This window comes from Lycium barbarum, chromosome 10 (assembly GCF_019175385.1).
Source record: "Lycium barbarum isolate Lr01 chromosome 10, ASM1917538v2, whole genome shotgun sequence".
In the NCBI taxonomy this organism is placed as follows: domain Eukaryota; kingdom Viridiplantae; phylum Streptophyta; class Magnoliopsida; order Solanales; family Solanaceae; genus Lycium; species Lycium barbarum.
The window spans coordinates 96,340,400-96,368,338 of NC_083346.1; the positions used below are offsets into that span (position 1 = coordinate 96,340,400).

Consider the following 27,939-nt stretch of genomic DNA (forward strand, 5'->3'; position numbering starts at 1 on the left):
CTAGATCACCACTTTCAACAAGGTCTTGAAGTCTAGCTTCTAACGCTTCTAACTGATTATCATTGAAATTTTCCTACAAGAGCATTATATGACCATTTTATAGAAGAAAATTTTACTTGGTGTAGCTAAAACATAAGAGATATTTGTAACTCTTCAATTTTATTACAAATTGTAGCAAAGGTATTTGTAATTAGAATTCGTAGCTATATTTTACCTGTTTCGCCTGTATTCGGGTGTATTCAAATACACAGTTCCAAAATTTGACTGTATGTATTTGGCTGATTGTATTTTGGCAAAGTAGAGTATTTGACTATTATGTGTTGTTGAACTGATCTATTTACATATATATATTTGGCTAACTATATTTTTTGGAACTGTGGCTTTGAATACACGCAAAACAGATAGAACATAGCTACGAATTACAATTACAAAAACAGTAGTTATAATTGGTTAGAAGCCTAGAAATTATAATTGTTTATGTAAGTTATTCTTCATAGAAATGTTGTCGAGTAAAGAAATTCTAAGAAGATCTCTCTGGGATCCGGCTCAAGGCCAAACGAATGACCATCGCATAGCTGGCTTCGGTAGTAGCTATTTTTAGCTCATTTTTGCAACTCCAAGGCTATGGCACGGAACCATAAGGAAAGTTTCGTCTCAACATTCATTCTACCATCTATGGTGAGTATTTTATAGGTATTTGAGTTATAAAATATCATTAACAAGATTTTAATCCCCAAATCATATGATTTTGTCTAAAATTTCAAATTTACCCAAATCTCTTCAAAGGATCAAAAAATGGGATTTGCTACAATGAGGTAAAATCTTTAGGGCTTCATTCAGTTTGACCAACTTATAAACTTAACCAAACACGCATTAAAAACCATACATAGTGACTGGCAAACAGCCTTAGGGTGATATTGCAGTATAAGTTCAAAATTTTACGTATTTTAACGGTTACGTTGTGAAGTAGTTCAGCAAATTAATTTGTATGGACAACACGTGTCCCATGTCGCCTCCATTATTCATTCAATCTTAAAAGACAAAATAAATAAAAAAAGATTGTTCCTCACTCTATTCCTTTCACCGTTCTATACTTGTATTTTTCAGTTGTGTGGTCCTTACTTCAACTCTTCTTGTGACAGATCTGATCATTATCTTTGGATCACCTGTCACTTTCTATAACTAAAAAGTGTTTTAGGTAAGGCCGTAAGGCCCAGTAAAAAAAAAAAAATCACTTTCTTGATTTGTCATCAAGCCCCTTTATGACCCATTAAATATTTGGTAAAATGTTGCAGTCTTCATTTGACTGCAACTTTTCAACTTAATCTGCTTTCTAGGGAAGGGAGAAAAAAGAAAAAGAAAACAAAATCTGGCACTAGAAAGAGGACTTGAAGTAAAAAAGATGGTACAACATTTGTACTTGTATAATACAGTAATTTTAAGCAACCCAACTTTACTGTTTGTTCTTTGTTTCCTTCTCATTCATCATATCTATGTTGATGATAAAGGTTATGATGATTTTTTAGCAGTTTCTAAAAGACCTGGAAACTGAAACTTTTTATTTTATTTTGTTTTTACCTTTTCCTTCTAATGCAGTGTAGAAAACACAACACATGGGCATGCATTGACTGGTTGCAATTGTCCTGAAGCCTGTTTGGATGGGCTTATGCCTATAAGCTGCAGAATAAGGAATGGGCATAGAATAAGGACCCATATAAGGACGGAGAGACTCGATTATATGGAATGGGCATGGAGAAACGGGCAACTATAAAAGAAACCCCCTCCCGAAGTACTACGAGGCCCCATAAGGTTAGTTGAACATTCGAGGACGAATGTTCTAAAGGGGGGGAGGATGTTATAGCCCGTATTTCGTACGTTCGGAAAATCCAAGATAATGGGACAGCTTATAAGCTAATAAAAAATAAGTTGGTTAGTTTAACTTATTTGTTTTTAGTTTATAAGCTATTTTCAGCTTATAAATTGCTTTAAATAAACTAAGTCAAATGGACTCAATTATTTTTTTAAGCTTATTTTAAGCGCAAAATAACTTTAAGCCAGTCAAACACTCAACAAAACTGAAAACAGCTTATCCACTTATAAGTCAATCCAAACGGGCTCCTACTCTTCTTTCTGTCCTCATTTCTTTGATCTAACTTATTTTCTGGCTTTATCAACTGCACAGACCATTATGTCTACATTGCAAATTGGTAATTCTTGATTCTGACATTATTGGGTAAATCCATTTTGGAAACTTCAGAGGTATGAAATTTACTTCTTTTATTATTTTGAAGTGGCCCATTTAATTTATTTCTGATAATGGAGCATGGATTCATATAGCAGTTGCTATTATTATTCTTTAAAAGTTTTTTGTTTGTTGGTGATTATTGATTGATTACCCCCTCACTATTGGAGATTTAGATGTTCTTTGTTTTTTTGGTTTCCCCGGTGTCCGGTAGGGCCTTACTAAATCCAGATTTGCACTAGGAAATCCCACATTGGGGAGCAAAAGGCTCCCTAACAAAAGCAACTCCGTACTCAGGGAGATTTAGATGTTCTTCTTTTAAAATCTTAGTGAGTTGTCATTTTTATTTCATTTTGTGTGTTGATGAACAGATGGGTGATACACTTGAAGTATCAGTTTCATTTGGAAGGTATGAGAATGATGATGCACTTTCTTGGGGGAAATGGTCATCTTTTTCACCAAACAAGTATTTGGAAGAAGCTCAGAAGTGTAAAACAACTGGATCAGTAGCACAAAAGAAGGCCTATTTTGAAGCACATTACAAGAAAATTGCTGCTAAGAAAATTGAGCAAATAGAAAAGGAAAAAAAGGAACAATTGGAGCAAGCAAAAAAAATTGAATCTTTGGATGAACCCCATTTCCAAGATCATAGTGAAAGCACACAGTTTTGTGATAGTCGCTTTGGTTTATCCAATGGTGAAGAGGAAAAGACAAGAGTTGATATGAATAATAATGATGTTGTTGATGAGCCAAAAGTGGATGTTTCTCTTGATATGGAAGGGACAATCTTGGAAACAAGTGACAATGGAGAAGTTCCCGAGGTTGAAGAACAGAATTTTGAAAGAGGATCTCAAGATAATCTGAAAGAGATTCCACAAGTGGATAATGCGGAAAGAAGCTCCTCTGCAAAGAAAAGCAAAACCCCTAAACAGAATCTAAAGAACACAGCTCGAAAGGTGAAATTTCGACATTTCTCTGACTATTAGTGTTAACAATTATCTATCAATCCGAGCTCCTTTTATTTACTCCATCCGTTTCAATTTGTTTGTCTTACTTTACTTTTTGGTCTGTTTAAAAAAAGAATGTAGCTTTCTCTATTGAGTAACTCTTTACACCCATTATCCGACGCGCCATATTTAGGACCACAAGATTCAAAGAGCAGTTTGGTACATTAGACACATTTTTAGTTTAAGATCACAAGATTTAAAGGTGTTCTTTATTTTTTTTAAACTCCATGCCGAGTCAAACTAAGACAAACAAATTGAAACAAAGGGAGTATTTTCTTTGGTACTCTTTCTGCTGAGGTTACCTTTTCTGTTATCAATCTTTTGTTGTTCATGTTCAGGTACATCCAACTTCAGAGGACAGAATATCTGTTGGAACAAAGAAGAAGCCTGTATCACTTGTGACAAAATCTTCAAGAATTTCCACTCCAACTTCAAAACCGGTACCAACTTCCAAGGTCATTTCTTCGTCTCAACCATCAGTGAAGAAGGTGAATGGGTTGTCATATCAAAGAAGCAGCAATGCTCCTATTGCACAAAGCAATAAACTACTTTCTAGATCAATCAATTCGCCTTCTCAATCCTCGACAAAAAAGTTGAATGGTTCAACATTGCAAAGGAGAAAAAATTCTCCCATTCTAAAGAACAAGAGGATAGCTCCCACATCAATGCACATGTCTCTCAGTCTAGGTCCACCAGATTCTACAGCTTCTACTACTACAATGAGAAAATCGTTGATCATGGAAAGAATGGGGGATAAGGACGTTGTTAAGCGAGCATTCAAGGCATTCCAAAACAATTTCAACCAAGGAAAACCCGAAGTAGATATAAGATATGGTGGATCAAAGAAGGTTGGTTCAAATAGGTTAATTTTCAACAAATTCTCTTGTCTATGCATATCCATCTCCATTTTATCCTATCACTAAATGTGTGACCTGTGTCCATGTTCGGTCAGGTATTGCCTAAGCAATCAGAGAAAAAGATTTCAGCTTCTCCGACTCAGAGAAAGGAGGTTGAGAGGTACCATCAATTCCCTTCTTTCAACGACAAATGTATGCAACACATTAGTTTTTGTGAGCTCTTACCTACAAGTTTTTGGTATCCTCATATATCCTATATATATAGAAGTCTAAATATGAATTATGAAAACTGAGCATTACTCGTGCATTTCGAGAAAATCGCCCGAGGATTTGTTATTATACTTGGTTTTGAAAGCTTTGTATATTTAGAAGGAAATCTCAGAGTACAATTAAGTAGGCCAATGCCTTTCTTATACAAATGATGTACAGAGTTTGGAGTCCTACAAACTCTCAAGAGATAAAACCTATACATGGAGAATATGTAAAATACAAAACCAAAGTCATGTCCAACTAGGATTCATATACTTATCCTAACATCCCCCATCAAGTGTATCTGGGTTTTGGACCGCAACAAGCTTGTCTTGAAGGTAAGCAAATCGTCTTCCACAGAGGCTCTTCGTGAGAATATCGGCGACTTGATCGATCCAACGAGCTGATATAGTGAACTTGGAGATCCTTGGCAGCAACCTTTTCTCGAACAAAATGGAAGTCCAACTCAATGTGTTTTGTCCTAGCATGGAACACTAGATTATCTGTGTGAGATAGGTTGCTGAAATGTTGTCGCACCCAAGTTTGGGAGCTTGAGGTAAGACCACACCAAGCTCCTGAAGTAGGTGTTGTAACCATGTAATTTTGGCAGTGGCGAAAACTAATACCAGATACTCAGGCTCTGTACTAGAACGAGCGACTACTTTTTGCTTCTTAGAGCTCCAGGAAACCAAGTTAAGACCCAGAAAGACGCAATAGCCATGAGTGGAGCGCCTGTCATCAGGGGGGCCCGCCCAATTGGCATCGGAGAACCCATTAAGATGGAGCGAATGAGAAGAACGCAGTTCTAGGCCAAGCTGGATAGACCCTTCGATATAACAAATAATACGTTTCAAGGCCTGAAAGTGAAATTCCATTTGGCTTATGCAAGAACTGGCACAACTTGTTGGTAGCATAGGAGACATCTAGTTGTGTGATGTTTATATATTGAAGAGAACCAACGAGGCTTCCATACAGAGAGGGGTCGTGAAAAATGGTGCTCCCATGTTGAGAGAGCTCCTGTACAGCAGTCACAGGAGAGGAAATAGGCTTGGCTTCTTCCATGTATGCTCGAAGTAGTAGATCACGGATATGCTTGAACCGTCACAGAACCAAGCCATTGGCATTCTTATGCACTTGTATTCCTAGGAAATAATGAAGAATGCCAAGGTGTTTAAGCACAAAATTAGTAGAAATCCGCGAGACAGATCATGAATGAATTCGTGAGAGCTGCCTGTAAAAATTAAATTGTCCACATATACCAGAGCAAAGGTAACATGGGCACCATACTTACATGCAAACAGGGAGGAATCTGACTTGGACGCACGGAAACCAAGCTTTATCAAGGCAGTACTTGGGTGTTCAAACCAGGCTTGTGCATCCTATTTAAGGCCACACAAAGCTTTGTGTGGCTTGCACACATGAGTGGGAAACTTGGAAACTTTGGATCAATGAAACCAGCCGGTTGTGATATGTACACTTCTTCATTGAGATTACCGTATGAAAGGCATTCTTGACATCTAATTGCTGAAGAGACCAGCCTCTTGATAATGCAATAGTGAGAATGACGTGTATGGTGGTTAGTTTAACCACTGTACTGAATTTATCATGGTAATCCATCCCTGCCTCTTGATTGAAACCTTTGCCTTCATGTCTTGCTTTGTAGCGGTCAGTCGACCCATTAGGATTGAGCTTCAATTTTAAAAATCCTCTAGCACCAACAACATCATTTGTAATAGAGGAAGGAACAAGATACCAAGTGCCATTGTGGATGAGAGCATCATTGTACTCCTTGATCATAGCCTTTCTCCAGTTCAAGTCTTTGTTTGTTTAAGTGAAACAAGCTGGTCAGGGGGGATGGGTCAAAGGACAAACAGGATATTTGGTGATGTTGAGAATCCTTGGCTTTACGTTAGTTACAATGTGATGGCGCGGAGTGTTAAGGTCCCTAATTCTGGATCGAGTCGCTGGACGACTAACTGGAAAGTCAAGCCCAACACGCAGGTCTAAGCCCTTGTTCTTGTTCCTTGACTTGCCTATGATTGCTGAATTTTGCAATTCATTCAGGGAATTGCAAACCTGGGAACTTTTTTGAGAAAGTTCCAACTCTTTGTAACTTGATAAAATCCAATCCCTTTTATTAATAACATCAACTCTCTTAAATAGAGGGTTACAGTAGCAAGAGTCCTAACCAACTTAGAATAGCAAAAGTCCTATAAAATTGAAATAACAAGAATCCTAATCCACGCAGGGAAGTTTTATTTGACTAGCAAAATAATTCAGAAAACATTAATCATTATCTGTCCTATTGATTCTCTCGTTTGGAATATTGTTTCCCCACAAACGCACCAATAACATTACTCCCTTCTTGGAGAAAAAGCTTGTCCTCAAGCTTGAAGTCTGGAAAGGTAGATTTGAAATGATGCACTGTCTCCCAAGTGGAGTCCTCAACAGATAGGCCGCACCACTGAACCAGAATTTCCCAATTACCACGATTCAGACGCGATCGGAGCACAGAGCATGGGGTAGGAACAACACGCCCTTCTTGAACTGGTGGAAGAGTAGGTGGAGTTGCAGGTGCCTCACCCTTGAATGGCTAAAGAAGTGACACATGAAACACATCATGAAGTTTGCAACCTGCAGGTAGATCAAGTTGATAAGCAACAGATCCAATGCGCTTCAAGACCGCAAAAGGACCATAATATTTTGGTGCAAGCTTGTGATGGACATGACTAGCCAGAGTTTTTTGGCGATAGGGATATAGACGTAACCAGACATAAGATCCTAGAGAAAATTCCACATCACGATGTCCCTTATCATAAACAGTTTTCATCTTGTGTTGCGCCTGTTGGAGTTTAGCTCGAATATCTTGTAAGGCAACATCTCGGTCTATTAATGCTCGGTCTACCGCATCAACTCGAGATGAACCAGCCATATAGGATTGCAACCGGAGAGGCTCACGTCCATAAACAACTTGAAATGGAGACGCGTGAAGTGCTGAGTGGTAAGAAGTGTTGTAGCAAAATTCAGCCCAGGGAATCCAATCTACCCATTTCGTAGGACGATCACCTACCAAGCATCGCAAATACATCTCGATCGTGCGATTCACAACCTCAGTTTGACCGTCCGATTGTGGATGACAAGCAGATGAAAAGTTTAATTTAGTCCCACTTAAACGAAACAATTCTTTCCAGAACTTACTAGTGAAGAGGGCATCTCGATCACTGACAATTGATTCTGGTATACTATGCAAACGAACAATATTTTCAAAGAAAAGCCTTGCAATGGAAGATGCGTTATATGGATGAGCAAGAGAAATAAAATGTGCGTATTTAGAGAACCTGTCCACAACCACCAATAACACTGTTTTACCTCCTAATTTTGGCAGGCCATCAATAAAATCCATTGAGATATCTGACCAGATTTGATTAGGCAGTTGTAAAGGTTGTAACAGTCCTGCTGGACTCAAATTATCAGCCTTATTCCATTGGCAAACTAAACAAGCAGCAACGTAATCCTTGATAGTTGTCTTCATAGCTGACCAATAGAAATCCTTGCGAATACGTTGCATGGTCTTCTACACACCTTCATGTGTTCTATCATGAATCCCGGACAAGACAGAAGTTACCAATGGTGAGTTTGGCAAGAGATGGACCCTGTCGTTAAAGAACAACAGCCCATCTCGAAACACCCAATCAGCATCCATTTCTCCCCGTGCAATTTTAGCTTGAAGTTCCTGAAGAATGGGGAACTGCTTGACTTCTTCCCGAACTTCCTCAAATATCAAAACTTCCGGCTGAGAAATAGCAAATAACATATCTTCAGCCTCTTCTCACCGCGATAATGCATCTGCAGCAGTATTCAATCGCCCAGCCTTGTATTCCACCCGAAAATCAAACCCCATCAACTTGCTAAGCCAATGTTGTTGAGGAGAAGTAGTAAGACGTTGATCTAGCAAGTATTTAAGGCTGTAGTGATCCGTTTAAATTAGAAAGGCTTGACCCCATAGATAAAGCCTCCAATGTTGAACCGCCTTTGTCAAGCCTATCAATTCCCGCTCATAAGCTGGAAGTTTCAAGTTTCGGTCAGCTAGTTTACGACTGCAAAAAGCAATTGGATGTCCTTGCTATTGAAGGATTACTCCTATTCCAACACCCGAAGCATCACACTCAACAACAAATTCTTCTTTAAAGTTTGGCAATTGTAACACCGGGGCAGAAACTAATGCCTTTTTGAAGATTTTTAGCAAGAAGAAAGGACTTCTTGTATTTCTGAATGAATATACAATCCATAAGAATGGGTACTTATACATGAGTTCTAAGACTAAATAAGGAAAGACAATATTACACAATCAATTCCTAATCATTTACATCAATACAATATATTCCTAAAATTAAGCTATCAATCTTAATCATCAACATCAAATCAACATCTCAATCTTAATCATTAATACCAAATCAACACTCCCCCTCAAGTTGGTGCAAAGATGTCGCACATGCCCAACTTGCAAATCAGTGTATGAAAAGTCCGTTTGTTGAGGCCTTTAGTAAACACATCAGCTAGTTGTTTTTCTGATGACACGTGGAATAAACTCAAGACACCACCCGTGACTTTTTCTTTGATGAAGTGTCGATCAATTTCAACGTGCTTTGTTCGGTCATGCTGGACTGGATTTTGAGCTATACTGATTACAGCCTTGTTGTCACAATACAAGGAAAGTTTCCTTTTTTCAGACAATCTCAATTCTTCTAGTAACTTTTGTAACCACAAAAGTTCGCAAACACCCTGGGCCATAGCTCTATATTCTGCCTCCGCACTTGATCTAGCAACTACACTTTGCTTCTTGCTTCTCCAAGTGACCAAGTTTCCTCCTACGAGTGTACAGTAACCGGATGTAGACCTTTTGTCATCTAAAGATCCAGCCCAATCTGCATCGGTAAAGGCTTCTATTTGGAGGTGACCATGTCTGGAATAAAGTAGACCTTTTCCTGGAGCAGACTTCAGATACCGCAAAATGTGAAAGACAGCTTGCATATGAGGATCTCGAGGATCATGCATAAACTGACTCACTAGGCTGACTGAATAGGCTATGTCTGGTCTAGTGTGAGAGAGATAAATGAGTATTCCAACCAGCCTCTGATATCTCTCTTTATCAACTGACTTTCCAACTCCCCTTTGTAGTTTGTGATTGCTTTCAATGGGTGATTCTGCTGGTTTGCAACCTGTCATACCTGTTTCTTTCAAGAGATCCAGAATATACTTTCTTTGAGAAATAAAGATTCCTCTTTTTGATCTAGCAACTTCAATTCCCAAGAAGTACTGCAATTTTCCTAGATCCTTGATCTCAAATTCCTGTGCCAACAACTTTTTCAATTGGGTCATCTCCTCTTTGTCATCTCCTGTCATTACTATGTCATCAACATAAACTATGAGAAGAGTGAGTTTACCCTTTAAATGTCGTATAAAGAGGGTGTGATCCGCATTGCTTTGTTGGTAACCAAAGGAGATCATTGCTTTATAGAATCTGTCAAACCAAGCTCTAGGAGATTGCTTCAATCCGTACAAGGCTTTCTTCAGTCTGCATACCTTTCCTTGACTTTGTTCAGTACCAAAACCAGGAGGAATCTCCATGTACACCTCTTCTTCTAAGTCTCCATGAAGAAATGCATTCTTCACATCAAACTGTTGCAAGTCCCAGTCAAGATTAGCTGCACAAGATAGAAGAATTCTAATAGTATTCATTTTTGCAACAGGAGCAAATGTCTCTTGATAATCCACTCCAAAAGTCTGAGTGAATCCTTTAGCCACCAATCTTGCTTTGAACCTTTCAATGGAACCATCAGCTTTATGTTTTACAGTGAAGACCCATTTGCAACCAACCAACTTCTTGTCTGGTGGTGATGCGACAAGTTCCCAAGTCTCATTCTTTGATAAAGCCTTCATTTCTTCCATCATAGCTTGCTTCCAATTAGAATCTGCAAAAGCTTCCCTCCAATTCTGGGGAATAGACACAGAAGAAATAGACAAGGCAAAGGCTCTATAGGAGTGAGATAAAGAATTATAGGAAACGAAGTTGGATAAAGGGTGTTTAGTGCAAGATCTGACTCCTTTCCTGTGAGCAATAGGCAAATCTAACTCATTAGGAAGTATAGATAACTCACCAGAAGAAGAAGGTTTGGCTTCGGCAGATTGCATGATGACTTCTTCTGCTCTATTTCTCCTTGAGTAAGTTATCAAATCAGGCTTATCCAAACGCCCAACAGTCTCCCCCTGAATTCTTTCTCTAATTTCACTTTCTTTTATGGTAGTAGTTTCAACAATAGAACTAGGAAAAACCATCTCTTCTTCCTTATAATTCTCCCCCTGAAGAGGTGATGGTGTAATACTGAAATAGGGCTCAGATTCCCGAAAGGTAACATCCATACTGACAAAGAATCTCCTAGAAGGAGGGTGATAACATTTGTACCCTTTCTGTGTTGGAGAATACCCAATAAAGACACATTTAAGAGCTCTAGCTTCAAGTTTCCCAGAGTTCCTAGCGTGAACAAAGCAAACACACCCAAATATCTTTGGAGGAACAGTATAGTCATTTTTACCCTTTAAAGCTTCTAAAGGACTCCGGAAATTAAGAGTTTTAAGTGGCATTCTATTGATGAGGTAGGCAGCTACTAGAATGGCATCCCCCCAGTAAGGCTTTGGCAGATTCATGGTAAACAAAAGGGATCTTGCTACTTCTAACAAATGCCTATTTTTTCTTTCAGCAACCCCATTTTGTGCACTAGTATAAGGACAACTAGTTTGATGGATTATCCCAAAAGACTCCAAGTAAGCTCCAAAGGTTTTATCCATGTATTCTGTGCCATTGTCAGTTCGAAATATCTTTATCTTAGCCTCAAACTGAGTACAAATCATCTTATGAAATGACTTAAAACAGGAGAAAACTTCACTTTTGGCTTTTAACAGATATACCCATGTCATTCTAGTGCAACAATCGATAAAAGTAACAAACCATCGACTACCAGATAAAGAAAGTGTTTGAGTAGGACCCCAGACATCAGAATGAATAGTCGAAAAGGGAATTGTGCTTTTATTGTTACTCAGAGGATAAGAGTTTTTAGTGTGCTTGGCATAATCACATGCATCACAAGACAAAGATTCAAACTCAGTTCTAGAAAATAAACCAGGGTATAACTTTTTTAAAGCAAAAAAAGATGAGTGTCCCAACCGTCTATGCCACTGTATTGTTTCTCGGTTGACATCCTTATTTCCTACAAAAAAGGCCTGACCAGAGTCTCGACTTCCATCGATCAAATATAAGCCATCATGCAATCTACCACTGCCAATCTTTTTCCCTGTATGAAGGTCTTCAAAAACACAATAATCAGGAAAGAATCTGACATTACAGTTTAGTTCTGTTACACCCCGTACTTCGAAGAAACACTGTTAAATTTGAATGTAAGAATGTCGAGTTACGACTAGGTAAAACAACTTTGGAGTATGAGGAATGAGGCATTATTAAGTATATTGTTTAAATAATGGATGATTATGATCTTGTAAGTCGTCATCGGGAAAGAGTATTTTAAAATACAAGAATATGGTCATTATCATAAGTGATAAATATCATGTATGGAAGGTTTCGGAATATTTCGAGATCGAGCAAGTTGAAGAAAATAAGTTCGACGAAAATTTGAGAAATGCTGGACAGATTTTTAGTCAACTTTGGAGGGGTATATCTCTATGCATATTTGGAGTTTTAAGGCGTTTCAAAAGCCTAAAATGAAGTTCGTCAAGTCTAGTTTATGATTCAACAAACCACTCATCGATAGGACGTCGGAGCAGAGAATTATAGACGCTACAAACTGAACTGTCGCGCAGAAACAGCACTGCTACAGTACGCTACAGTACTGCTACAGTACTGTAGCTACAGTGACGCCGTTTCAGCCCTTATAAAAAGGGGCAAACCCCCATTTTTATCATCTAAAAACTTCTCAAATTTTCCAGAAAATTCAGCAACAAAAAGGGGCCTAAATCTCACATAAAAGTGAGGATTGTGAGTGAAATTTCAAGCTACGAAGTACTAATCGAAGTCCGGGCAACGCATAATCACGAATATAATTTTGTTTGGAGTTAGAGGAGCATGGGAACAATAAGATGTTGAAGATTTGCTACTTTCATAAAAACAAGGTAAGAATCAATTCCTTTTTCTTATGTTATGAAGGTTTGTTTGTGTTGTAGTATGTAGAAATGAGTAGAATTTATGGAAATATGAAAGTTTGCAAAGTGGGTATGTATATATATTATATATGTAGCCATGGGTGTATATATGTTGTATACATATATGAGTTGAATTTTAAGTTGTATACTAGTTGTGGTTATTGTGGAATTTGTATTGGAAATGGAAGTTGAATGAAAATTGGATGAAATTGGAAAGAAGCCATGTTGGCCGTGTGGTAGATTGTTGTTGGAGATGAATTAGTAAGTAGAAAATGTGTTGGAATGGTTTTGTTGCATATATAAGAATTTTGGATTGAATATGGAAGTTGATGGAATTGTTGAATATTGAATATATAGCTTGGAATACTTTTGGTTTATGTTTGAATGGTCTTATATTAGTATGTGAATATGAAAATATTGATATCGGGTTGTAAGTGCAAAGTTGGATTTGGAATTGTCGCATTATTTGGAAAATAAGACTATTTACGCTAGAATGCGTTCCTAGTCGATTATTGATGTTGTATATATTGTTGTTGGTATGGTTGTTGTTGTTTTAGCCGAGTTTTAACCTCGGGGATGATATATATGTAGGGGAGATGCTGCTCAAATTTTTATAGACAAGAATTGGTTAAGGTTGAAATTTTAAGTCTTATGAATAGTAAATTGGTAAATGTGACCATTTGTAGGTTTTGGACGAAACGGGATTTGAGTTTTGGCAAGTGTAAAGGGCAAGAAAGGTATGTAAAGCTATCCCGATTCTTCTCTTGGCATGTCCTAGATGTACTAGGCTTGGATTTACGCCTCGGGGAATATTCTGTCCATCGGAATCCGCGTTTGAAATCGTCGCTTTTTCATTCAATAGAATTGAATTCCTTAAGTATGCTTTGATGAAAAATTGAAATTTTTTCCCAAATTGCTTAGGAAGTTATGGAATGTCCTAGAACCTTTGTAGGTGACCCCATAAGCTTAAAAATACGTAATTTGAGCCCACCGCTTCATTCGTTCCGAGGTGGGCCCACTATTTCCAATTTTACCCTTTATGTGTCTATGACTTGTCTTCGAGCGTTTTCGTTAGAGATACTCTAACTACTCCTTTATCTACTAAATAAAAACTATTTTAAATATTTCATTAAGTCTTATAAATTGTTTTGAATCTTGAAAACGATCTCGGATAGATTATGCCTCCGTAACCCGTTATGACATCTAAATTTACTTACTATGTTTCCGTCCGATTTCATTGATTTGATTTGACATTCGATATGCCTCATTGAGTCTCTGGAAATATATATATATGGTATTTTTAGTGCATTTAGTTTCTCACTACTCCGTTCGTGGATGCCTCAATGTTTCCCCCACTGAGCCCGGGCCAGGATATGTTGTCAAGCGTGATCCTTTGCATTGTTCGCCGTGCCTCGATGTGAGGGGGCAGGTATACGCGTACATGGGTTTGTGGAGTATGTTGTGCCATGTACGCTTGTTCTGATATGATCTGATATGGCCATCTGATATGATATGCTATGTTACGGGGTTATTCCCCTTTTCTGATCCTTATGTGTTGTGGCACCAGTGTCGGGGGGTGACCACGTTCTGTCTGCCGAGTCCCTTGGCAGGGGCCGGATATGATATGGCATATGTTTCTGTACATACTCTTCATGTTTTGAAAATATGCATTTGATACTCTGGACATCTCACTCACATTTTTGTACGTTCTGTTCCGGTTATGATTTTGTTCCGTAATGGGACCAGGTATGACATACGTTTCCTGTAAGTACTATTTATGCTTTATGATCAACATTTTGCTAATCTGGATATTCCGTTCATTTTTCTGTACCTCCTGTTCCGATTATGACTTTGTTTACTACGTTTCATGCTTTACATACTCAGTACATATTTCGTACTGACCCCCTTTCTTCGGGGGCTGCGTTTTCATGCCGCGCAGGTACAGACTACAGATTTGCTGACCCACCTGCCTAGGACACCTATTCTGCTATTCTGGAGCGCTCTTTTGTCTAGAGCCTATACTCTGGTACAGTCTGCTGCTGTTGGATATATGTACGCTATTCAGGGGTACGACGGGGCCCTGTCCTGTCTTATGTTTCTGTTATGTTCTGTAGAGGTCTGTAGACATACATGTGGGTTCTGTATATGTTTTAGGTTGCTATGATTTGTGATAGCCTTATCGGCTTCCATGTGTTATATATGTTCCTCTATAACACTAGTAATGTCGACTGACTTTTATATTTATATAATCTGCTAGTCTGCTGGTTTGGATTATTGGGTACGTTTGGGTGTCCAGCACGGACACTAGTCACGGCCTACGGGGTTGGGTCGTGACAAGTTCTTTGGTGATAGCGCTAACATATAATAGGTTAATAGGAAAATCAGGCACATGAAGAATGGATGATAAGGTAATATCAGGAGTACAAAACATTGAACCTGTTCCAGAGACATTGGCTAGGGAGCCATTGGCTATTTTGACATAATCCCCTTTGGGACTTGGAGAGTAATTTTGAAGGCCTTTAGAAGAGCCTGTCATGTGTCTATTCGCACCAGAATCAATAATCCAACAATTAAGCTGAGCATTAAAAGCAATACCTGACTGCACATAATTGGGGCTAGCAACACTAGAAGAGTCAAGTTTGTTCAGAAGACGGCGAAGATGTTGAACTTCATCTTGAGACAAAGTCTCTCCAGAAGTAGTATCACCCATATTATCTGGATGGGAAGGGTTAGAATAGGCCTACGACCCGAGAATTGAAAAAAAAAATCCAGAAAAAAAATCGCCAGAAAGTTGGCTGCCACGCCGGAATCCTAATTCTGGTGATCGAAAAAAAAGAAAAAAACTGATAGGGATAGGCTCAGAATGTTCCAACAACCCCAATAGAGAAAAATAATCCAGAAATAAACTGAACGGGAGGAGTTTTTGTGCGGACAGCCACAAAGAGAGAGAAAAAACTCGACCTCTTTGATAAAACACGGAACCCTAGTGCTGAGAGGGAGAAAACTCACCTCAAAAAGGTAGCAATGGCTCTGATACCATGAAGATTTTTAGCAAGAAGAAAGGACTTCTTGTATTTCTGAATGAATATACAATCCATAAGAATGAGTACTTATACATGAGTTCTAAGACTAAATAAGGAAAGACAATATTACACAATCAATTCCTAATCATTTACATCAATACAATATATTCCTAAAATTAAGCTATCAATCTTAATCATCAATATCAAATCAACATCTCAATCTTAATCATTAATACCAAATCAACACTTTTTAAGAGCTTCAAAAGAAGCAAGGGCATCATCGTTCCACTTAAAAGAATGCCGCTGAAGCATACTTGTTAATGGGGCAGCAATCAAACCGTAATTCTGGATGAATTTACGGTAATATCCTGTCAATCCTAAGAAACCACGCAACGCTGTTGTTGATTGTGGTTGAGGCCAATCCACCACGGCCTCGATTTTGCTAGCATCAGCTGACACACCTATGTTTGAGACTACGTGGCCCAGATAAGCTACTTGTTTTTCGCCAAAGGAACATTTGGATTTTTTTAAATAAAGGCGATGAGCTTGGAGCAACTCAAAGATGATTCGCATGTGTGACAAATGATCCTTCCAAGTCTTGCTATACACAAGTATGTCATCAAAAAATACAAGCACAAATTGACGTAGGTACTTCCGGAATACCTCATTCATTAAAGCTTGAAAGGTAGAAAGAGCATTCGTCAATCCAAATGGCATCACAAGGAACTCGAAATGACCATGATGTGTTCTGAAAGCAGTCTTCTAAACATCCATAGAATCCATGCGGACTTGATGATAACCAGAGCGAAGATCAAGCTTGGTGAAAAAGTATGTCCCGTGCAATTCTTCAAGTAACTCCTCCACTACTGGAATAGGGAATTTGTCTTTTATTGTTTTAGCATTTAGCTCCCTATAATCCACGCAAAAGCGCCATGTTCCATCATGTTTCTGGACTAGTAATACAGGTGATGAGAATGGAGAGTGACTTGGTCGAATAATGCCTTGCTGAAGCATTTGCTCACATTGTTTCTCAATCTCATCTTTCTGAAAGTGAGGGTAACGATAGGGCCGAACTACCACAGGATTAGTTCCTGGTACTAAACATATGCGATGGTCGCAGGAACGCATAGGAGGTAGACCTACAGGTTCTTGGAAAAGGTCATGGAAATCGGCTAATACCTTCTCGAGCTCACCTTGCTTGGAATCCAGCGAAAGATGTAGGTGTGGCTGAAATAGTTGTTGTTGTCCATGTAAAATGATCTGCTTGTCCTTTACTTGAAATCTCATGGTCAATAAGGCAAAATCCCACAGAATAGGGCCTAGTGTTTGTAGCCATTTGATACCTAGGACAATATCAAAAGCATCCAAAGGAATCACATATAAATCAACACTAAAGGAATGGTTAGTTACACACACTTGCACTGATGTGCAAATGCCCAAACTGGAAATCTTCTCGCCATTTGCCACTGATACATAGAGATTTCCTCGATGTTGGATAGGCAAATCTAAGCGCTGGGCTGCCGTTGAGCTAATAAAGTTGTGTGTACTGCCCGAATCCACTAAGCTAAGCAACAACTTCTTATCAATTAAAACTTGCAATTGCATAGTATTTGCATGTTGTTTGCCTGTGATAGCATGGAGTGAGATGGAAGGTTCTCCGCTATCCGTTGTTACGTCCTCAGATTCCCCATCCTCTATTTCTAGCCAAAATAACTTTTTGCACTGAGGGCCTGTAACATAAAGATCATCACAGTTGTAGCACAACCCCTTTGCACGTCGGGCAGCCATCTCAGCGCGAGTCAACCTTTTAACAAAAGGATTCGAAGCAGTTACTGTAGCACTCGGAGTCGCTGTTGTAGCGGCCGCTTTTACACTAACGTTTGAGGTTGAACCATAGCCCTTTTGTGTGCTAGAAACAATTTGTATCTTCCTCCCAAATGCTCTCGCGAGACTCATTGCTTGTACTAAGTTAGATGGGTTGTGCAATTCAACATCAAGACGAATCAAATCAACTAAACTAGTTGTAAACATATCCACTTGCTGGTCTATACGTACAGATGATGCACGAGCCAACATTTTTTGGAAGTTCCTTTGATAATTTTCAACAGAACTAGTTTGTTTCAAGTTGATCAATTCCCCCAGTGGATTACTTTTCATTGGTGGACCAAAACGGAGAGTACAATATTCTTTGAAGACACCCCAAGTTAAATTGGGTTCCTCCTGTTCCAGTTGATAAACCCACAATTGCGCCTCCCCTACCATGTGAAAAGCGGCTAAACCTACTTTTTCTTGGTTGATTATACGCTGGTTAGCGAAGAACTTCTCACAACGGTGAAGCCAAATAAGAGGATCTTCAGTTCCATCATAAGTAGGAAAGTCTAATTTAGTGTATCTGGGAACTATACCTCTTCTTCCGATGTTGTCATCAGTACCAAAGTTACTGTTGTTTCTTCCTCCGAGACGCACATCTAGCTGTTCATCTACATTATTGGTTCGCTGGACAGAAGCAGCACTGTTGTCTCCAACTTCAACTCCCTATGCACGCGCCGTGGTGCGGATTAAGGATTCAATCTGTTGCGATAGTTGCTGGAACTTGGCGTCCATCCTTGCTTCTGAAGCTGCCACTTTTGCTTCAGTTTGAGTTTGGGCTTCCTGTAAAAGACTTCGCAGCTTTGCTTCTACAGTATTTTCGTCCATAGTTACAAGCTCTGATACCAAATTGTTAAGGTCCCTAATTCTGGATCGAGTCGCTGGATGACTAACTGGAAAGTCAGGCCCAACACGCAGGTCTAAGCCCTTGTTCTTGTTCCTTGACTTGCCTATGATTGCTGAATTTTGCAATTCATTCAAGGAATTGCAGACCTGGGAACTTGTTTGAGAAAGTTCCAATTCTTTGTAACTTGATAAAATCCAATCCCTTTTATTAATAACGTCAACTCTCTTAAATAGAGGGTTACAGTAGCAAGAGTCCTAACCAACTTAGAATAGCAAAAGTCCTATAAAACTGAAATAACAAGAATCCTAATCCACGCAGGGAAGTTTTATTTGACTAACAAAATAATTCAGAAAACATTAATCATTATCTGTCCTATTAATTCTCTCGTCTGGAATATTGTTTCCCCACAAACGCATCAATAACACGGAGGGGGTGGATGACTGCACGAAGGAGGAGGAGCAGTGGATGGATGGAGGGTCTGGAAGGGGAACAATGTGTAGACATGTTGTATTAGACGCAGATGGCAGTGGTGGAAGATCAACCTTAAGTGGGATTGTCGGAATAGACCTAGGAGATACAAGTGGCTTTTGAGGTCCTCATGACACAGATGGGCAGTAACAGATGAAAAGGAGGTAAAGGTATAGAAGTTGTGGATTGTGGCGTAGCAGGCTGTTTTGGAAGAGAAGCAGAATGAAACTTTGATTCATCGAATACTACATGCCTAGAGATGTAAAGATGATTTGTAGGCACATGATGGCATTTGTAGCCCTTTTGATGGGTGTTGTACCCTTAGAAAACACATGGAAGGGACGAAATCCAGCTTCGTGTAGTTATAAGGACGGAAATATGGATAACAAATACACACAAACACTTTGAGAAAATGATAGTCGGGGGGCTTTTTAAATAATATGTCAAAGGATGAGACATTCTTTAGATATACTGCAGTTGAGAATGCATGATCCCAAAACTGCATAGGTAAACACACATGAGCTAAAGGAGTTAGTCCTGTTTCCACAATATGACGATGTCTTCTTTCGGTAGTGCCATTTTGTTCATGAGTATGTGGGCAGGAGACGTGATGCACGATCCCCATTTGAGTAAAGGATTTTGAACACTTTTGACATTCGCCTCCCCGATCAGACTAAACTACCTTTAATTATGCGTTCAAATAGATTTTCAACTTGTGCTTTGAATTGCAAGAAGATATCATGTATTTCAGATTTGGATTGCACAAGATAAAGACCGGTAATAGGAATCACATCTATCTGTAATCTTCTAAGATATAGAGAGAATGAAGACAAGAAATGAATTTCATATGATGTGTAGGTAACTGTTCGTTTGCCTCTTAATTCGAGCCTTTACCAAGAATATTGCATCTTGTTGGCCCTCTACCTCATAATAGTTGATCATCACATTGCTAGAGGTATCAGACATCAATGGCATTATGATGCTTTACCACTTTTGTTGGGGTGGATTTAGGAGGAGGACCACTTTCATGTCATGTTGGGGGTTCCCTATGACAAATGAACGATGAAGAAGAGTGTCTTGTGAAGATGTCCCTGTCTATGAAACATAGAGCAAAAGAAAAGTTCTCTCTTCTAGTTGCAGATTAACTGACATGTAATGGAGACTGTGGGTGGGGAGGGCGTCGACATATGTGAGTTGGTTAGTGATTGAGACTTGAGAGGCTAGAACATAGTTGAGGATGTTAATCAAAACTATTGGTTGTATATGTCACGACCTAACCGGAGGGCCATGACGGGCACCCGGAGGTAACCTGCCGAGCACCTCTTAACATACTTCTCATATTCATATCTAGGTGGACCACACAAGATAACTTATAAATATCATAGTCTATAAGGGCATGAATCCAAAGGGTAAAAGCACATCTATATCATCATTAACTATGCCCATATATGCAAGCCAACAAGGTTGCCAAAAATGATATACAAAATATGAATTGATGGGGGTTATAGGACATCTAACTATATACATCTGTCTACGAGCCTGTACATAGAGTGCATAGTATCATAATGACGGGACAGGACCCCGCCATGCCCATATGTGCACAAAATAATAGTACCATAAATTGTAGCTCTGAAACAAATGAAGCGCTCCTGTACAATCACTGATGAAGCTCCTAGGGATCTGGTCCTTCTCTCTGCTTACCTGCGGGCATGAACGCAGAGTCCACAAACAAAAAGGACGTCAGTATGAATAATGTACTGAGTATGTAAGGCATGAATGACAACATAATAAAGATATGAAAGAAGCATGAGATAAAAGAGATAATATGTACATCTGACTGCCTCTTAAGGCGGGTGTCATGCATGCTTAGCTTTTTAAAAAAATATATATTTTCATACATACATATATAATATAAGTGTTAGTGCTGTGGAACGTGCAGCCCGATCCATATATCATATCATCCCGCGTCCGGGGCATCCCGCGTTCGGGGTAACATCATAATCTGCCAACTGTAGTGGTGTACACATCTACGTGCCTGCCCGACCGACTATAGCACGGCGCGGTGTGAGAAAATACATACATATATATAAAGCATGCATGAGAGCCCAAATAAAAGCTATAAATCTATCGGGGTGACGTAAGGTCGGTAACCTCCGATATGTCGTTATGGAATCATCATCATCGCTATGTCCCACCTTGAAAGAACAACTACCATAAGGTGAGACCAACAACAATGAGTGCAATCAATAATCATGGAACAAGCTCAATAATATCATAAGACCATTAAGAACTATAAGCTTTGGTATCTCTAGAAATGGAATCATCATCATCAAGAGCATTTGTCAACAATATCATATGAACCTTGAGAATCATGAGCTTCTAGCATTTTTGGGAATAAGGATATTATGGATATCATGTAAAGGTTTTCAACAAAGGAATCATGCCTTAAGAAAGAAAGGTTTAGAAAGGGTTAGCCTTAACACACCTTTTTGTCTCATTAACTACTTAATGTTTTCCTCGAAAGCTCGCAAATCTACATTCAAGAGGATTCACACTAACGTTAGGTCTTGAAGACAATCATAAGTTCAAACTAGAGTAATTAACGAGCTAGTGGAATTTGGGCAACACTTCACCTATTTCATCTACTTCCACCAAATTCCAAATCAACTCCCAAACAACAATGGCCACTTCAACAATATCATGATCAAGAGATTTCATTCAAATTACATCCAATACAATCCCAAAACTTATTCTCATAATCAATTTATAACTACAACTTCAACACAACCCTTTATATACTTGTATACCACACTTCCCCATCATCATTATTACCTCTCATAACAAGATTATACTCAAAACATTCTAATAATTATAATTCAAGTTACTTTACTACTCAAAATATCCTCAAATTCATATTTGAATTTCCTTTTCCACTTTCTTTCCTCATTCAAGGTGTATAACAATTAAACATCCTCAACAACATGCAATAGATGTGAAAACTTACCTTAATCACATAAGAGCAAGCTTTGGATCAAATTATTCCACTAGAGTGAAACCTCCAACTACAACACCAAAGGAATTCTTGAACTCTACAAACCCTAGTGAGCTTTCTAGCACTTGAATCTCTTGATCCTCTTGGGTTTGGCCTTGATTAGCATATGAACTTGAGCAGAGGGTTTTGGAGAGTATTTGGCCGAATTTTGAGGTGGAAATGGTGAAAAATGAACCTTGGATCAAATTTATAACATCAAAAAGTCGGCCACCGACTTACTTTTTGCGGCCACTTTGACGGACCGCAGAAAATTTGACGCTCCGTTTCTGCGGCCCGTCAAATGGACCACCCAAAATGTGCTCATTGGAACTACTTTACGGTGGGAAAAATTCCATTTGACGGGCCGCAGAAAATTTGACGGTCCGTCAAATTGAACCGTCAAATTTCTTTGCCCGAGCAGTCTGTCTTAAAACTCCCATAACTTTCTACTCCGATGTCACATTGACGAATGGTTTGTTGCGTTGGAAACTAGACTCAATGAACTTCAATTTGGATAAATAATACACACCAAAACTCCTCATATTCTAGGAGATATACCTTTCTCAAGTTGGACCAAAAATCATGTCCAAACTTCTGCCAAGTTTTCCCAAAGTTCCGACAAACTTAACTTAATTCGCTTGTTCTCAAATCCTTCCATAGTTTATTACATGAACTTAAACCCTCATAACTGTAAGATAGGCACATATAATCTCATATATCCTAGAAGATAACTCCAGTGGTCCATGATTAGGACAACTAACACCTAACGAATCTCATTGTACAAAAGTACGAGGTGTAACAGTATAATATTATAAATTTATGTTTACCGCTCTTTTGGTCACATTTTTGTTCTTAGTGGCTTCATTGCTGCCCCGAAAATGTAATAGGGGATGCATAATAGAACTTCAAATGGTATATCTTTTTCTTTCTTGATTTATATGTGCAACTCTTACACCTGCTTTGATTAGTTCTATTTTTAACTAAGGATATATTTCCATTTGGGACGGTATAATGAACTGTATTTGCCACAGAAATCTTGATTTTCTTTTTCATTTATGTCAGTATACATACAGATAAGCATGGCTCGATTTGATATAGTGTTCTGCCGCGTGCTGATTTGTAAATTCTCTCAAACATGCTAATAATTGTTCGATTCAATGACAGATTAAGGAAGAGATCAGATAAGATAATCACTCAAAAATGCCAATCAGGGACTAGATCAAACTCTCTGTCATCTGGGTAAGATCTCTCACATTCTTTTCTGAATTGCGTTCTCTCCATTCAAGCTATGCTGAAAGAGTAGCCCCTTGGGGCCTTAGCCTTTACTTTAATATTTTAATAAATAAATATGAAAGAAAATAATACAAAATTTTCGTCATCCTCATCTACAGCCTTTTCTTTTTTCTTTTTTCTAGAAGAAAATATACATTTGGGGAGGACATTCTGTTTTGAGGATGGCCTATTCTGCCTCTTCTATGTGTGTTTTATTTGGAACTTGGAAGGGGGTCCGGGGATTTTTGTGGTTATTTGAAATTCAAGTTTAAATTGTGACAAATGATGGTTTTTTGGGACCTATTCTATTATTTCTTTTAAGTGACTCTTCAAACATCCATTACCACCAAAGCATCTGATCTTCTCCTTTTTAAAAAAATTAATTAAAAGTAATAACACCACTAGAATAAAAGGAAACAGGAGTTGTAGATGGAAACAACAGTTTGCTTCGAGGCATCTAGCCTCATTCTTGTCAAATCCCACTATGTTATTAGTCAGATATTCCGATTCAACATCATTTTTTGAGAAGTTAAATTTTAAATTGGTTGGTTTGTACTTTGGAGCAGGGCGCCTAAAGATGCTGGTATAGATAGGAAAAAGGCGAACACTGTCAGACCCGCTGGCACAAGAACTGACAGATCAACTGATAAATTGAAGGAGGTATTAATGAAATCCAACCTTGGTTTTGCATCCTACTTTTTCTTTCTTCTAGTTAGTTGACACACTTCTTGTTCCAGTCTGTCTTATTGTACCTTTTCCTAAGTATTTAAGCTGTCTGTTCCAAGTACTTAAAATAATACGCAAGCATACATCTTTCATAGAAAAATTATTTTTCACCCTTAGTGCAAGTTCTATGGAACAAACTATTCGTTTTCACACATAATTTTTTTCCCTTCCTGTTCTCCTTTCCGAGAAAGTCTCATTCTGAGCAGTTTTTTTAAAAGGAAATTTACTTTCAATATTGTTACGCTCATCTTTCGAATGCTCTCGGCTAGTCAATGTCAATCATCTAAAACTGTGGCAGAGGGAGCTTATTGTAAACTATCCAGCTTTGATTTTGTCTTTCACCATCGAGAAGCAAATTGGTTAAAATTTTAGTGAAACTGTCACAGATACTTGAAACTAATAAGTACTTTTGCACTGTCCTAGCTGCATAACAAATCGTATGTGACTTAACTACTCTATTGCACCAAAAAACAAAATCGTGTGCGCCTTGGTATAAGGAGATTCACTAAAACTGTTGGACAAGCTTCACTTCTAAGACTGTATGTTGTTGGAAATCTTACGGAGAATACGTGATCACGAAAATTTTAGGGAACTCTTGAAAGCTTGAGGCGTGTCAAAACACTGTCCTTAAGGATATTTCATCCGGTATAGGTGTATCCCTCAGGATTCAACAAGCTCTTCTAGTACAAAATTAGGGGTCAGAATCTAACAAAGATTTCACAAAGGTAGATAAACCCAGCACACTAATAGAATACGGGGAAAAGAACTTCAGGAAATCTCTTCCTTCCAAAAGAAAAGTACATGTATATATAGATAGAAGATCCATAGAATAGGAATAGCTGATGGTCTTCAACGGTAGCAAGAAAATAAATTGGAGGATAATAATTAATGGCAATAGTGAATCAATTCAATTTCCATAATCAGACATTAAGGCTATTCAATATCAAATATCTGTTACAAGGCATAGACGTTAGGAATTTCCAAGGATGAATTGTATTCCGAATAATTAACCCATTAATGTGGTATTAAGGGGATGAAATAAGAACAATTTCTTTTTGAGATACCACATTTTTTCAACACATGTATCGGCAACATATAGCATGCCCGAGGCCTATCATCCATTATACATATGCTTTCCTATGCCCCTGGATCGGGAGAATCATTTTCTTTCTCTATCTAATTTGTCTATTAAGTTCAATATGATGTTTTAACTTTGCAGGATATCACCAAAGGTAAGATCCACCGTCCTGGATCAAATAGGTGAAGTTAATACATGAACTTCAGCATTATCATGATATTTTCGTAGATGAATTGTTCCCCTCGATGAGTTAAGCTCGCATGAAGAAGAACAAACATCCGAAGAATTTACTGAGTTTATTAAAGAGCAAGAGAAATCATGTTGTGGAACTGCCCTGCTAGCTGTCTATTCTCGTATTTCCGGTGTATTTGCACTCTAAACTGGACTCCTGAATTGAGTATCTTGTTATCTTACATAGTGTAAACACCAATGGTCCAACCTGGTTAAGACATTGAGTAAGGTATAGCATTATATCATAGTGGAAAGTATATAAAAATGTATGTGGAAGGTAAAGTATTGAGTTTAGTAATGGAGATGACTTAAACTTATTGTATTATAGGGTGAGAATTAATCTTATCATATTGAGATGGTGAAGACATTTTCATTCAATTATTTGGGCTGATTGTGGAGTTTGAAGCTAGAGTGGCCAATTATTCTGGTATACTTGGTTTATCTAGATATGGAAGTTTAGATTTGATTGGCCATTAGCTCTATCTTGAAGAGGGTGGTACTCAAAGGTAAATATGTATAACCGGAAAGAGATTAATTGTTAAGGAAATGTTATAAATGAATTAGTAACTTCTTGGGAAAAGGAATATAGAGATTTAACATAAAGAAACTAATCATTAATCTTAATTTATTTTTTATCGATCATTAGGCTTAAGAAAAAAAAAAACTTAAAACTACAAAACTACCATCTTTCTAAGTTTTAAAAAAATTAAGTTTGTTCTTTTAACTTGATTTAGAGCCTGTTAGGCTTTGCTGATTAAAGTTACTTGACAAGCATATTGTTAAATTGATTTTTATAAATAAGCAGTTATGTGTTTGATAGAAACGATGAAATAGATAAAAGCAATTCACGTGTCCAGTAAAAAAGTGAAACCACTTACTGTATGTTAGACTGAGAAAAAGGATGAATGACAAAATTTTCAAAGTTCTGTTTTTGGGATGAGTTTGGGGACTAAAAAAAGAGATAAAATGGTAAAAGTTTTGGTCAAATAAAAAATATTTACCTCCAACTTATGATATTCTAATTGATTTTGATTTATAAGCACTTTTAGTGCTTATCAAAGTTAAATAAGCCGAAAAATATTTATAAACTAATTTGGCCGACTTAAAAGTATACTAAAACACCCTCTTACATTTTTTTGCCTCACATACTTCACTCTATTGTAATTTTTTAAAAAAAAAAACAAAACCACCAGGCAGAGGGCCGGATATAACAAGATCTATTACAACCGTGAAAAAAAGAAAAAACTTGCAAGAATTAAATAAGCTACTAGCATTTTAAAATTTACATTGCATTCAGAGATGCTTTTACAGCAGAAATTTCATGGGACATCCTATTTGTTCCACCCATTTAACCGGTACCCGTCTTTTTTTTTTTTTTTTTTTTTGCATAAATATCCGCTTCATTGTTTAAAAGGGTGTAAAAAGACAATTTTGTTCTTTAGTATTCAGAAAAAAAGTACTTTCCGCTCGAAACATCGATTCATTGTTCACGCTTTTGTTCAAAAGTTTTCATTCTCTGCAAACAAGTGTTACTTAGCGCATTTATGTTGCTTCAATTGTCTCTCTGTTTTCACTTGTTGGTTTATTGATTCTTCTGCAACCTGAAGGAACAATTTTAGTTTTTGTTTCTTGTAATGTAGTTTGTAGACGTCAAATTTTCATGTGTTCACGTTGTACATGATTGTCACGACCCAACCGGAGAGCCATGACGGGCACCCGGAGCTAACCAACCGGGCACCTCTCATCGTACTTCCACAACCCTATCTAGGTGAGCCACATGACTTACTCGCAATCTCTATGCATGAATAATACAATCTCCATTGGGCTAAGACACTTTTATATCAACATCAGCACTATGCCCATATATATATATACACACAAGCCGGCGAGGCTAGCAAAATGATATACAAAAGAAATATGGGCCGACAAGGCTAAAAGACATCTAACTATACACAACTGTCTACGAGCCTCTAGGAAGAGTATATAACATCATAAAGACGGGACAGGGCCCCGCCATGCCCATATATAAACAAAAGAATAGTACCAACAGCTGCAGCTCCGAATTAAGTGGAGCTCCTCTAAGCAGTCTGTGAATAAGCAGCCTAAGGATCAAGTCTATCTCCCTGTCCACCTGCGGGCATGACGCAGCGTCCACAAACAAAAAGGACGTCAGTACGAATAATGTACTGAGTATGTAAGGCATAAACAATAACATAACAAAGATATGAAAGATAACATTAGATAGAAGAGCCATGAGATAGGAGGGCCACTTATATCTCTAGCAACGTTCATCATACTTACTTACCATTTCTCTAACGAAAACCTTCCATTACATCCACATACATACATAGTAGTACCATACCCGACCATAGAGGTTCGGTGTCACACATACCCGACCATGACAAGGCTCGGTGGTATACATATCTGGCCCTACTAAGTCTCAGTGTTATCCGTACCCAACTGCAGTGGTGCGCGCGCAATATACGTCATACCTGAGCACATAGGCTCGGTGTTATATACTAGCCATACATATATATACTTACCTATACACCTAGGAGTCCTTACATAGCGTCAACATCATCATTGTCAATATATTTTCCCTCGGGGAATCAACTATCATGGGGTGAGATCAACGATATCATGAGAGTATCAAGAACTATGAGCTTTTGTGATTCTAGGAATGAAATCATCATGGAAGATATTATGAATTTCACATGAAGGTATACGTCAATGGGATCATGCCTTAAGAAGGAATGGTTAGCCTTACATACCCTTTTGTCTTCTAAATTATTTAACGTTCCCCGCCAAAGCTTGAGAAATCTACATTT

General features: G+C 38.2%; 1 protein-coding gene across 1 annotated transcript; it reads left to right on the top strand.

The window, feature by feature from the left end:
- The first annotated feature begins 2,122 nt into the window (after nt 1-2,122).
- On the top strand, nt 2,123-25,530 carry LOC132614259 (protein WVD2-like 7). The gene is made up of 7 exons (XM_060328673.1): nt 2,123-2,259; nt 2,614-3,198; nt 3,588-4,097; nt 4,202-4,266; nt 22,969-23,043; nt 23,643-23,736; nt 25,022-25,530. The coding sequence occupies exons 2-7, from the start codon at nt 2,614-2,616 to the stop codon at nt 25,064-25,066; spliced, it is 1,374 nt and encodes a 457-aa protein (XP_060184656.1). The 5' UTR covers nt 2,123-2,259; the 3' UTR covers nt 25,067-25,530.
- The last annotated feature ends 2,409 nt before the right edge of the window (nt 25,531-27,939 follow it).

Excerpts from the sequence above, each read along its gene's own strand:
- LOC132614259 (XM_060328673.1), top strand. The coding sequence starts at position 2,614 with ATGGGTGATACACTTGAAGTATCAGTTTCATTTGGAAGGTATGAGAAT. Across the intron at positions 4,098-4,201 it reads GATATGGTGGATCAAAGAAG|GTATTGCCTAAGCAATCAGA; the intron begins GTTGGTTCAAAT and ends ATGTTCGGTCAG. Across the intron at positions 23,737-25,021 it reads CAACTGATAAATTGAAGGAG|GATATCACCAAAGGTAAGAT; the intron begins GTATTAATGAAA and ends TTAACTTTGCAG.